We start from the raw sequence: 13986 nt of genomic DNA on the forward strand, positions 1-13986 counted from the left end.
TCAAAGGTCAGATTTTCACCGTTCACAAACAATTCAAGAAATGTGCTGTGAAAGCGAGTAAATTGGTAATTTATTGAAAACCATCGATGGTACATTGTTCGTCAAACACATACTTTGCTATCTGAGGTCACTGATACCAGGTCAGGTCACAGCGAGGTCAGGTCACCGGGGGTCACATTATGAATGTGTCGTGTGATACATGTTTTATGGTCCATTTTACATGACAAATGCGATTATGTGGGTTAGGCAGCCTTTGGGGCCAGCCTAGGTCACGTTTTTGTGAAGGTCAGGTCAAGGTCAGGTCAAATTAGGTCAAATTTTAAAGTTGATATTTTTGCATAAAATGGGTATCGATTCGATGCAGCTCGTCACGGGGAGTCTAATGGTGGTCTTCGTTTTGCTCTACGAGTTCTAGAATTGCCAAAAATTGAGTTTGAAAATTTGACGTCATCATTTTTGAACAGTTTTTTCGCTATAACTTGGCCAAAAAACGAGGTATCGATCTGAAATTTGGTATGTAGAAAGAAGACGGTAGGCACTATCACATATATTCCGTTTTTTTGAAACTCAAAAAACTTTTTGGATTTTTTGGCGAATATATCCAAAAAAATGCTTTTTTGATTTTTGGGGGTCAAAACTCAAAAATTTCAAAAATTCGAGATAGCAGTTTTGTAGCCCTGTCAATTCTACACCTTTTATGTTTTGATCATTTTTCTGTATCTTCAAAGCTGTAGTCCTGACAGGTCTTCTCGCGAAGGTCTTTTTTCGGTCGAAAATGACAGAACATGACGTCACTCTGACGTCATTTGTGGCCAACCTATCATAGCCTTTGGAAAATTTTTGATCACAATGTGTAAAATTGATGCCCGGAGGGGTCCTGAAAGTTTGGTGGCGACCGTTTAGGAGATATCGACCGAAAAGGACAGGGGGGGCCGTTTCGGCCCCCCCTACGGGGCGCGGGTTAACCCTCGCATGTGTAAGGGGGTCGGATGGACCCCCCATGGTTTTTCGTGAATAACTCGCGTAAAAAGCGGCCGATCGAGACGAAACTTTCAGTACCCTCGCATTGATTAATTACACCTACCCTGGAAATTTCATGACCCTGACCCAAATGACCTTTGACCTGTGACCTCTTTTCCGAGACCATGTTTGGCCGGAATCGCGATTCCGCGTATGTCGGCTCGCATTAGCCGCGCGTTTGCAAGCTTTTCGTGGTTTCAAACGTTCAAACATGTGATTTGATCCATAAGGGTGGGTATCAAGGTCACCTGAAGGTCAGGTCAGGTCATTGACCTTTGGTGACCCCGGGTGACCTCGGTTCTTTTTTCGATTTTTACATATTTCTAGGCTAGTTTTTGGAGCTGAATTCGAATTTAGCAACCATTTGAACATTTACGAAGTAGTTTTGGTGCCTTCGTAACAAGTTACGAAGCTGTCAGAGGCGGTTGACACGCATTACAAATACCCGTCACAACCCCTACTGGTTGACCTGACCTGACCTGACGCGACCTGGTCTAAATGCTTAAAGACATTATCTAGGTGATCAAAACTAACACGATATTCGTGATCAGCACCCCGAAAAACCCCTTAGCAGCCACACTTCACGACTTTCTAATAGGTCCCGATTTTCCCGACTTTGGGTCATTGACCTGACCTGGAAGGTCAACCAATGATCTAGAACCTCAAAATTGGGTATCATCGGCTTCCTCTCGTCACGGGCAACACGCTCGTTTTTTCCGCGAAGCTCTAGCTCGATCAGGGGCCAAACGGCAAGGGGGAGGGGTCCAACCGACCCCCCCCCCCTACACATTAGAAGCTGGCAAACGCCGCACACATGCGAGGGATAACTTTTACGAGGGGGTATCGAAAAGTTCTGATCATCACCATGAATTATATGCGATAGAAATTTGCTTTTTTTACATGATGTTCATTACTCCTTCACAAGTCACCACACACGACCGCAAGCTTATTGCATCGTTTCTTGAGCTGCCTCAGGCGGTCATTGTAGGACCTTCGCACTGTCCCGTAAACCAGTATAACGCCTTTTGGGGCGACTAACGGAGCGAGCGAGAGGGTGAGCCTTGCACGTGCGAAATTTCGAAGGGGTACCTCCAAATGACTTGTGCACGGCACCCTACTAACCGGTCTCTAGCGATGTGCCAAATTTGAGCACAATCGGCCCAGCCGATCTCGAGATCTGGAAGCGGCACCCTGCACGTGCGCACGTGCAAAATGGGTTCCAACTGACTTGTGCACGGTACACTACTAACTGGTCCCTAACCGTGTACCAAATTTGAGCGCCATCGGTCCAGCCGTTCTCGAGATCTGGAAACGACCCCTGCACGTGCGCACGTGCAGCAGCACCCCAACTCTGGCACATGGATATGCAGTGCCTAGTGGGTGCCTACCTACATGCCAACTTTCAGCGCAATCGGCCAATTAGTTACCGAGATATTGCAACAATTACAAAACTGACACCTCTTCGTTTTGCACGTGGCACGTGCATAAGGGGTCACCCACATGCATCGGGAATCGTTCAATACTTGGTAGAAGGAATGAAGCTACCCTACAAAAATTACCGCGTGTAAATCGGTCAAGTGGTTGCTGAGATATAAGCCTCGCAAAAGCGTCCGCACGGCCGGCCGGCCGGCCGGCCGGCCGCTCATACTCAGAAATTTCCGTTAATCTAAGGAAAGACTACGCTCGCTTCGCTCGCTCCGTAATCACTGCTCCACCTCATCAATGACGTCATTTCTGTCCTTAAATCACCGGCCATACTGTGGATTCTTCATCTGCCGTAACATTCAAGAGTCAGTTAATACCCGGTCAGGTGAATTTGCTAGATGCGGTAGGATTTCGTGTCCATATCATGTTGTTTCTTCAATCGCAGCTCAGGATGAATGGGCGGGGGTGCTGTTGGCGAGGATAAAACATCTTTTTTGTTGTTTTTTTTGCGGCGATTCTGCTCGAGGCCATCTCGCAACTTCTTCAAAAGTGTGCAGTAGTGCTTGCTAATCATTATCCGACCATCATCAAGACAGTCGGTAATGACTATCCTACGCCAGATCCAGAACACTGATAGCATTGACCTTCCATATCGGCTTCTGCATCTTCGCTTTTTAAGAAGGACAGATATGCCGTGCTTCAACTTCTTGATCATCTTTTTGTCTCTGGATCATACACATAGACCCAGCATTCGTCACAAGTCATCAAACGATCGAAGATGCCTTCAATTTCCTAAAAAAGGCCTAGATTTCGTTTCGAAAGGCCAAGACGCATTTTTCTCTCGAACAAAGTAGACACACGAACTTCTAAGCGGGCTGACTCCTTTATCGTCTGTAGTTCTTCGCTGATAATATTTTCAGGCACTGCCAGCATCGAGACCTTTCTGTTGCGCAATAATCTGAAAGGTCAGACGACGATCTGTAAGGATGAGGTCCTCCACTTCCTTCACAGTCATCACCTTGTCAGTCACTGGTAGTCACTCACTTCTTGACTCCCCTGCAAGAGCCATGCAACAAAGTTGAGAATTATTTCTTCATTTTCGGTAAGTGCATGAGATGGGCTTTCCTCGCCATTAACTAATTTCACTTTCTTGATGTATTTTCCCAGTGTGATACCGTTTCAAATGCTTTAGTTGGATGACGGTTCGGTCCTCAATGGGCCCAATACTCATCTTTTTTACTTCTTAGTCTCTCCTACATAAGATAAAACCACTTTTCAGGATTTTCTTTGCGGGAACATTGTTCTTGAGAACCAAATAAAATACCAACCAAAAATCATCAAAATCGGTCTATATCTTCTATGTGATGATCAGAACTTTTCGATACCCCCTCGTAAATGTAGATACCATATTTTTTACTTTTTCTCTTCTTCATTTCCGATATACCCCGAAGTCTGTCGTCCAAGGTTGTATATGTTACGGGTCATATGCTAACTTGGGCAGTATGCAAACTACCCGGGCAGTATGCATACTACCCAACAGCCCGGGCAGTATGCATACCGCCCGGGTAGTATGCATACTACCCGACCCCTTGGGCAGTATGCATACCGCCCAAAAGCTTGGGCAGTTTGCATACTGCCCGCTTTCCGACTTTAAGTTGTGTAATCCATGTCCACATTAAGAATATAAATGGCTCTCTAGGCAATATGTAGATCAACCGAGAATAATTTTTGCCGTCAAACGTGATTGCTCGATCGTAGGATGGAATGAGGATTGGAATAAAGTGTTAAAATTACTTTTTCCCAAATCCATTGTTGAATAACCACAAGCCAACAAGTCATTGTCATTATGAAGCGTGAACTGAGTGAAATGAAACGACGACATAGTGTCAGCTCATTTGGTTGCTTAGGTTTGGCACCTTGACCGTAGAGGGCGTTATTACCAGGGCTGCGGAGTCGATGGATTTTCGGGTGACTCCTACTCCGACTCACGACTCCAGCTTCAAAAATCGACTCCGACTCCGACTCCGACTCCAGCTCCGACTCCCGATGTTTCTCTAAAAATTCATGTCTTGATCAATGAAGTTCCAAGTGGATATGTTTTTATTTTGCCAGACACGATCTTTTTGAGTCCTAAGGCCTTGCATTGCAAATACACGTTATAAATAACATGCAGAATTAATTAAAAGTACCTATGCTTTGGCGATCTTCTGTATCGCTCGCCGAAAACGCTTGTCCAAAACAAGAATTTTGCCTTTTTTGAACAAAGTCTGATTTTTAAAGGTCAACGAGCGTAGTGTCGTCAAGGAAACAGGTGCAGGGCATGACGTTGAGCCATGCAGCGTTAACTCCGATTGGGGAGTCGGAGTCGGTAAGATTTTGGCAACTCCATTTCCGACTCCGACTCCGGGTAAAACTGTCGACTCCGACCGACTCCGACTCCGACTCCGACTCCGACTCCGACTCCGCAGCCACGGTTATTACGATTTCAATACCTAGTGCTGCATGAAATCATTTACATGTATGTAAGACGTGGCAAGTGCTGAGGAAAACTCACCAAAGTAAATTTTGAAAAGTCACCTCACTTCCGGAACACAATTGCACTCGCAGTTCCTTGGCCAATTCAGCAAACGAAGGCATCTGAGGCGCCCATTGTCATTTAATTGTTCCCGATTGGATAACATTCCGGATGGCGACCGTCTCTCACTGAGAGAGACCTGGCGCGTATGGCATCGGGGGGGGGGGGAGGGGGGGGGGGCAGAGGCCAAGACGCATTTTGTCGAAAATCAGCGATAGGATGTAAGTTGCCTAGTACATATGTTGCTATTGGATGTCACTGATAATACCAGGTCAGGTCACAGGTTAGGTCACCAAGGGTCAGCACATGAACCCAACTCTACTAGGGTTGTGCGATGTATGTTTTATGAACAATTTTTCCCTTTCCAACTCAATGGTGCTGGTTATAAGACAATTATGTACGGTTTAGGTGGAACCTGAAAGGTTAAAACATTTGTCATTCACATTAACTCGTATATACGCGAGCTATTGCATTAGCAAGCCTCACGAAGTGTGGTCAACATACTGCCCGAGTAAACATCTTGCCCGTGAGAAGAAATGTGGGTAGTATGCATACTACCCGGGAGGTATGCATACTGCCCGGGCGGTATGCATACTGCCCAAGGGGTCGGGTAGTATGCATACTACCCGGGCGGTATGCATACTGCCCGGGCTGTTGGGTAGTATGCATACTGCCCGGGTAGTTTGCATACTGCCCAAGTTAGCATATGACCCGTAACATATACATCAGATTCGGAACCGCAGTATGTTTCTCTGTATCGCTTCCCGAAGCACCGGAGCGCTCTTGATAAATCGAAAGAAGCCATAATGAGACCGGTTGACTAGATGCCCATTGCATGTGACCGACTTTGCTCTCTTCATTTCAATCCAGCATTGGTATCAAAAGGTGGCTCCAAAGCTCGACTACTGGAATGTGCCGTTCCAAGGGTAGCGGCCTACAAGAACAAGGTGGGACAACAGCGTCATTCGACCACCAGTACACGAGCTGCCGAGTGCCGCTACCCTGAAACGCAACCTGGACATCATGATGACAGGGCTGACGCCGACGACAAGAAGCGCAGAAACTCAAACAAACGGGAAGTACGGCTCAAACAAACACTGGCATTAGTTCTGAAAAGCCTGGAAGAGCGACGCGTGGTGAATGCAGAAAAATCGACCCTGTGACGTCATGAAGAGGGCTAGGCTCCAATTTTTACTCCAGAAGATGTCCAATTGATGAGGGGTACATACTGAATACATACTGAAAGTTTCGTCTTTCTATCCCTAAGCGTTTGGGAGCTACTGCAAATATTCGCCAGGGGGTACGCCCCCCCCCCCCCATTATAGCCCGCGAGGTCAGTGCAGTTCATCAGTCACACATACGCATATATCACACTCGCATATTTCTGTAATTCTTGTCAGCTAGGGGAAGGTACCAGGCACGTAGCTAGGATTTGGCCAAGGGAGGGGCGGAGGAATCCCGGGGGCCTCCTTTCTACAGAGGGCCTCCTCCCTAAAGGGGCCTCCTTTCTACAGAGGGTCTCATGCCTACATAATTACATATACAATATAATGCAGACTTTTGTTCAGCTTTCATATGGCCAGCGCACTGGTATGTTTCTTTATTCTAACCGCTGCAGCGGTAAGAAACATACGCATATCACAAGTCTCCGAGTGGCATGGTAACTGGCAAAAAAAAAAACTCGGGCGCCGCCGGCGCACCGTGGGGACTTATGCCATCATAGCACGCATTAAGTGGCAAGTTAAAGTATTTCGATTTCCACTTTTTTGTTATTCATTCCACGTAGAATTGTCCAGCGCATCCGAATCACACCTTAAATCGTCTGTAAAATGATTGTTTATGCCTAAAAAAACCTCTCAAAGTGTAGCTTCGTCCTGACCAGCGTCGTGCTACCTGCATACAGCGAAAAAGCACACTACAATAAAACGCCCTCTCACTCGTTTCCCTGAACAGCAGGTTATAGTTGCGACATGTTTTCATTATCTTTGACTTATAAGGAAGATGATGGTATGCACGAAAATTTCCAAAATTCATCCAAATGTATAATTTTTGACCGAAATGCTAAAAATGTTAAAATGCTTCTTGATTCAGAGAGCTAGTTGACAAGCAAACTATTGCCTTACAAAGTTTGATACGCGGTGGTACGCGTGGCTACGTCCCTGGAATGTACCGACTACCGGTATATCAAAGCGCCAGTTCGGGAGAGGGGGGTGAAAGTTTTTGGATGAAAATGATCAGCCATGCTCTGCGGCACAGTATATCTCCAGTCACAAATCACTAGTGCCATCTATGTAGAGGGAGAAATATTAGCACACGGGCGCTGCGGCGCAGGATCTCTTCAGGCGCGCATCACTAGTGCCATCTAGAGGGAGAAATGTCAGCACACGGGAGCTGCGAAACATGTACATAGGTATGCATGAACAGTTGGTGGCAGTTGTTATCCAGCACCTTTTCTTTTTCGCATTGTTTTCAGATCGCCCATAGGCGGCCCTGCGTTATTTGAAAATAATACGTAAAAGGTATTGGGTCGCAACTGCGTCCGACTGTACTCAGCGAAGTCTTACAATATAACCGCACGCAGTATACCTACTTACAGTATACCTACTGCCATTTCAACTGTCTCCAATATTGAAGACCCCGACTCAATTTAGCACATACTTATTGGATGCTCAGAAAAGTGTGCTTAAAAAGGTCCAACGAAATTCCATGACACCAAGTGCTTCAGCACAGGCATGTCATCTCTATGTATATATATCTCTATGCATGTCATTACGGAGCGAGCGAAGCGAGCGGAGTCTTACGTAGAATAACGGAAATTTCTGAGTATGAGGGCCGTGGTCACGCTTTTGCGAGGCTTATATCTCAGCAACCACTTGACCGATTTACATGCGGTAATTTTTGTGGGGTAGCTTCATTCCTTCTACCAAGTATTGGACTATTCCCGATGCATGTGGGTGACCCCTTATGCACGTGCCACGTGCAAAACGAAGAGGTGTCATTTTTGTAATTGTTGCAATATCTCGGTAACTACTTGGCCGATTGCGCTGAAAGTTGGCATGTAGGTAGGCACCCACTAGGCACTGCATATCCATGTGCCAGAGTTGGGGTGCTGCTGCACGTGCGCACGTGCAGGGGTCGTTTCCAGATCTCGAGAACGGCTGGACCGATGGCGCTCAAATTTGGTACATGGTTAGGGACCGGTTAGTAGGGTGCTGTGCAAAAGTCAGTTGGGACCCATTTTGCACGTGCGCACGTGCAGGGTGCCGCTTCCAGATCTCGAGAACGGCTGGGCCGATTGTGCTCAAATTTGGCACATCGCTAGAGACCGGTTAGTAGGGTGCCGTGCACAAGTCAGCTGGAGGTACCCCCTCGAAATTTCGCACGTGCAAGGCTCACCCTCTCGCTCGCTCCGTTAGTCGCCCCAAAAGGCGCTATACTGGTCTCTATGTATATAAGATCTCTATGGCAGCATTGACTTCTTGCATGTTTCAAAAGTGCAGTATAATGCACGTGCCATTTTAATGCCTGGCTTTCTCGATTTAAACGTGCAATGTTGCATGTATGGGAAAACAAATGTAATAGCGATTGAAGTGAACATAATTTGTAGGTGTTACATATTCACAAGCAATACCGCCTATGATCCACACGCAGAGATGGATCATAGGCGGTACCAGAAAAAAGAAAGGGTGGTCGATTTCACCCCCCCCGTCTCCCAACTTCCCAACCTCAGTGCCTTGACGCCGGCCAGGAATGACCTTTATGTATCAAAGTTTTATTTGTGTTATCACACGTTACTGTAAAATAATAAGTCCATTGCCACTCCGTTTAAGTGAGAGCAAAAAAAAAATATTGTGCTTTTTGTGTACATGGCACCTGCCAAGTTCAATTACTTGTACCTGCCAAGTTCAATTACTTATATCCGGGTAAGATTTTTGAAATGTTCATTGTTATGATACATGTAAATTTCTGGTTCATTTTTCATCAATCGGCAGAAGTTGCGTCAAAATTGGTTAAAAAAAAAAACGTGGCCGGTAAGCAGTAAAAATTATACCATTTGCAGTTTTATCCGTACTGCCACCTCCTTATTCGTTTTTTAATTTTATATTTTAGAAATGTATATCTCGTTGAGTGAAATCGAATGCCGTTTCAGTTTTGAAAATCAGCCGACTTAATTTTGAGATAATCTCGAGGGGGTGGGGTGGGGTGGGTAGGGGGTCCTTTACGGTCCCCATGCCACTAAAGGGGTAGCCAGGGGCCTGTCACTAATAGGGACAACACGATCACAAATTCCTTGGCCTTCAATTTAACTTACGAATAGTCGATGTAGTATGGGAAATTCTTAGTTTTAGCGACAGCGAAATCGGTTACTCTACAAACCCAAAAACATGAAAGGTGGCCATAAATCTCCCCGCTATGGCCAGTGGTGTATCCGACCAATATTCCGGCTGATTGATACTCACGGAGTCTGTAGTCCGACTGATTGATACTCACGGAGTCTGTAGTCCGACTGATTGATACTCACGGAGTCTGTAGTCCGACTGATTGATACTCACGGAGTCTGTAGTCCGTCTGATTGATACTCACGGAGTCTGTAGTCCGTCTGATTGATACTCACGGAGTCTGTAGTCCGTCTGATTGATACTCACGGAGTCTGTAGTCCGACTGATTGATACTCACGGAGTCTGTAGTCCGACTGATTGATACTCACGGAGTCTGCAGTCCGACTGATTGATACTCACGGAGTCTGTAGTCCGACTGATTGATACTCACGGAGTCTGTAGTCCGACTGATTGATACTCACGGAGTCTGTAGTCCGACTGGTTGATGCTCACGGAGTCTGTAGTCCGACTGATTGATACTCACGGAGTCTGTAGTCCGGCTGATTGATACTCACGGAGTCCGTAGTCCGTCTGATTGATACTCACGGAGTCTGTAGTCCGACTGATTGATACTCACGGAGTCTGTAGTCCGACTGATTGATACTCACGAAGTCTGTAGTCCGACTGATTGATACTCACGGAGTCTGTAGTCCGACTGATTGATACTCACGGAGTCTGTAGTCCGACTGATTGATACTCACGTAGTCTGTAGTCCGACTGATTGATACTCACGGAGTCTGTAGTCCGACTGATTGATACTCACGGAGTCTGTAGTCCGACTGATTGATACTCACGGAGTCTGTAGTCCGACTGATTGATACTCACGTAGTCTGTAGTCCGACTGATTGATACTCACGGAGTCTGTAGTCCGACTTGGCCAGGTGGCCGCTGAGCGGATGGTTTTTGGACGCACAACAGCCCATGGCTTCGGAGACCAATGGCTGGTCTCGCTGCGCTGGATACCACTCAGGGCTCTCACAGGGTGTCACAAAAGGCGTCTTATTGAAGGTCACAGAGTTCTGTGTGCAGTTGATGGAACGTCCTCGCCACCAGACTAGGTGCTCACTGGCAGCCACAAGCTGCAGTTGGCTGCAGAGCCGCGGAGCACCGTTCCCTGCGGGTTCTCTGCGGAGACTCGGACACCAAGGACGGTCCCTCAGTTCCCCTCCGAACACAGAGCACCGTGACAGCCTGAGCTGCGGGTCGCCGCTCAGGTATACTCGGCGGGCGCCCTGCACTGACCCGAGGGAGTGCCCAGGCGCCAGGCGCCCCCAGGAGCCGCAGTGACCTGAGGGAGTGTCCAGGCACCAGGCGCCCCCAGGAGCCGCTGGACGGCGATTCACACAGGTGACGTACTGAAGCTGTCCGTGTCGGACGGCGATTCACACAGGTGACGTACTGAAGCTGTTCGTGTCGGCTCGCCGTCTCGGGAGGCTCTCACCCAGACGCAGGTCGGCTCGGTAACTCGTTATAGGCTGGCGCCGGCACAGTAGAGGCTGGGCGTCTACCTGGTCACGTGGTCACCACGGAGAGGCCGAGTCCGGTCACGTGGTCACCACGGAGAGGCCGAGTCCGGTCACGTGGTCACCACGGAGAGGCCGAGTCCGGTCACGTGGTCACCACTGAGAGGCCGAGTCCGGTCACGTGGTCACCACTGAGAGGCAGGTCAGGAGCACGGCCACAGAGCCGTGAGTGCGTCCCGCGACGCCCATAGAGTCACAGGCGCCGGAACTATCACGTGACCATTGGCTGAATTGTCACAGACTAGTCACGGAACATGCCACCGACTCCGGGTAGCTCGGTCACGTGGCCCCTCACTGCGCCTCTGCCGACCAGTCCGGTGACCCTCCACTGCGCCTCTGTCGAGGTGAGGGCGCCTGGGGCGCGGCCGGGTCGCCGGTCGCCGGCCGACTGGCGGCGCTGACCGGCCGGCCGGCCTCCCTGATCTCGGCGGCCGGCGCTGGCGAAAATAAACTCCCCACCCCGGCCGTCCCGCCCCGCCCCGCGCCGGCAGCCACCTGTTCCGTCCCGGCCCGACACCACCCCGGCCCGCGCCGGCCCGACACCTGCCCGCACCGCGCCGGCCCGACACCGTTCCGCCCCGCGCCGGCCCAGCCGCCGCGCCGGGAGGCGGTGACCTCTGGGGTCAGCGGGTCAGCCGGCGGGGGCGGGGGCGGGGGAGGGGTGCCCGGGCTGTGTGCCCGCCCGCTGGCAGAGGGAGGGTGCCGCTGTATACTCGCCGGTAGCCGGCGCGCCCCGCGGTGACGAGACGGTGAGATCACCGCCACTGATCTGGCCGGCCGGCCGGCTGCACCGGCGCCTCCGGAGGACGGGGGGGGGGGCTCTCTCCTGCCGCTCTGGGGCAGGGGCAGGGGCAGGGGGCTCGGGCTGGAGCGCGCTCCCACCACTGCACGGTCTTACCGAACACCAGATTAGCGCGAATTTAATCAAAAGGCCGACTTTCGATAAACTGGTATTTGTACACTCGGGGGCAGATTGATGTTCCACAACTCTTTATCCACCGGGTTCCTATGGCTCAGCATTGGCAGCAGCCGCCTGGTACCGGTAGACTGTGCCGCTTCACTTACTTGTCAGGCGGCACAGCCTGACAAGTCACCTGTATGACACCGGTCTGGGTCGGTGGCTGGAAGGCGATGTGGGCCGCCTGTGACGTCAGCGCAGCGGTGAGGGCCGAGCCCGGAGGCATGGCTCGGGTCGGCGCGGCGCGGCGGCTGGCGAGGACTGGGGAGTGAGGTGGGGTGGGAGCACGGACATCGCGTGGCTGGGCGAGTGTAGTTAACTTTCGCATCTCAAGGCGCCAATTATTCTACCTAACAATTGTGCTAAAGCAGTTGTTAAAATGTCCTATCCCCAAGACAGCGCCTATCATCATACTTGCAATGCACATTACGACACACTTAAGCGTGGCAATGGGACAGCCGATAGAACTTATGTCACTCGTGCATCGAGGTGCGGAGCTACACTGAAAACAAAATGACACAAAAAACGACTAAAAACGCACAGGCAGAGCGTGTTAACTAGGTTTTCTTGTGTACCCTGCATCATGCATTTTTTGACCCGTCGCAGACGTGTCAATTTACAAATGTGTTAACCCAGTCGTGTTGTGTCCTAAAACACAATATCATTGTGTCTTCAACACATAAGGCTTGTGTGAATACATTTGCAGAACACAAGGTAAATGTGTTACTAAATTTAACACAAATCGCAAGTGAAAGAAGGAAACACGTGGTGATTATGTAGTTTGTTGCCGGGGCGCAGTTGAAGGGACTTTGGCTTTGGCTGGACAGGCTGATTGCCAAAGCCGGGCCCCGAGTGGAATCGGGCGCATGGGTACGGTCAGGGCTGAGCACCCGGCCGGCCGACCCATACGGTCAGAACGCGGTCAGGGCTGAGCACGCGGCCGGCCGACCCATACGAGGCCGCCGACCCATACACGAGCTGGAGTTGCGCCCGGTCGGCCACTTCAGAGCCGAAGGGTGAACGCGTCACGTGGACGGCTCAGTCAGAGCACCAAGTGACGATGCCCCACATTGGAGGACTATTGCACAATACAGTTGTCCAGAAAGCCGGGATAAATTTTCGGCCACCGATTTTTCGAATATATCCTATACAGACCGAGGAGTTTCTTCCTCCAAGCAGACGTTAATTAGCTATGCTTCAGCTTGCACTTGATGTAATCAGCGCATATTGCTTCAGACAATTTATCATGTAGGTATCGACTCCCTTGGCTGTATTGTGCATTTTGACCTTTCTCAAAACACTTTGGCAAATTTTTACAAAAACGCAGCATAAAAGTCGGTGCTCGAAAAACGCCCTCTGTTATCCCCATCTGAAGTTAAGGTTCAGAGGTCGCTCACTGGTGGATGGCACGGTATATTTGTGTAAGGGTACACGTCTACCATATCCGACAACACATGATTTCGATACACTGATGCATTACATTCGTCCAGCGTGCTTGGCACGAGAAAAGTGTGTCATTATTCTGTTTTCTGTGTTATCAAACGTGTCGAAGGTCCCGCCAAGCGTGAAAATACACAGCCTTATTGTGTTTTTGGGTGCGATTAACACATGACTGATGTGTTACCAGTACAGAACATACCCTCACTGTGTCGATTTGTTTTCAGTGTATATTTTGTATAACATATTAGTATTAAGGCTTTGATTGAGCAGATTGGTGTCTATTGTTTCGCACGGCAATCGTCCAGAGACGTGGGAACTGGGGGTTATGAGTAGTGCCGCAGCCAACGCTCCAATTTAAAGCGATTATTACTGTTGCTCTAATATGTGGTCGCAGCCTCCAATAGCAAACCGTTCCAACTAGGAGCCAAAAAGTCGGCCATTCAGGGGGTTCGAACCGGGCTTCTCCCACCGGCCAATTCACGACACGAGCGTTCATCCACTGAGCTACCGAGAATGGTCCTCGTCTGCACAAAACAAAATGACATTCACCCGCTGACCGCCAATGACAGTATTGTGACATTTGATCGCGTTTGACCGCGGCGGGTGGTCGCTGGTTTCGGCAGCTCAGTGGATACAGGCTAGCGTCGTGGGGTGACCGGTTGGAGA

The 13986-nt window shown here is 49.5% G+C and overlaps 1 protein-coding gene across 1 annotated transcript in view; it reads right to left on the reverse strand.

Annotated features, from left to right (window-relative positions):
- The window catches only part of LOC122363854 (dual specificity protein phosphatase 1-like), a gene marked incomplete at its 3' end in the record, with an annotated part of 117430 nt that extends 106082 nt beyond the window's left edge, over positions 1-11348 (reverse strand). Inside the window, exon 1 of the mRNA XM_043333647.1 lies at positions 10256-11348. Coding sequence (XP_043189582.1) covers positions 10256-10322 — 67 coding nt within the window. The remainder of the gene's footprint in view (positions 1-10255) is intronic.
- Between the last annotated feature and the right edge of the window lie 2638 nt (positions 11349-13986).

The sequence above is a fragment of the Amphibalanus amphitrite genome, unplaced genomic scaffold, assembly GCF_019059575.1.
Source record: "Amphibalanus amphitrite isolate SeventyFive unplaced genomic scaffold, NRLGWU_Aamphi_draft 000643F_arrow, whole genome shotgun sequence".
Lineage (NCBI taxonomy): Eukaryota > Metazoa > Arthropoda > Thecostraca > Balanomorpha > Balanidae > Amphibalanus > Amphibalanus amphitrite.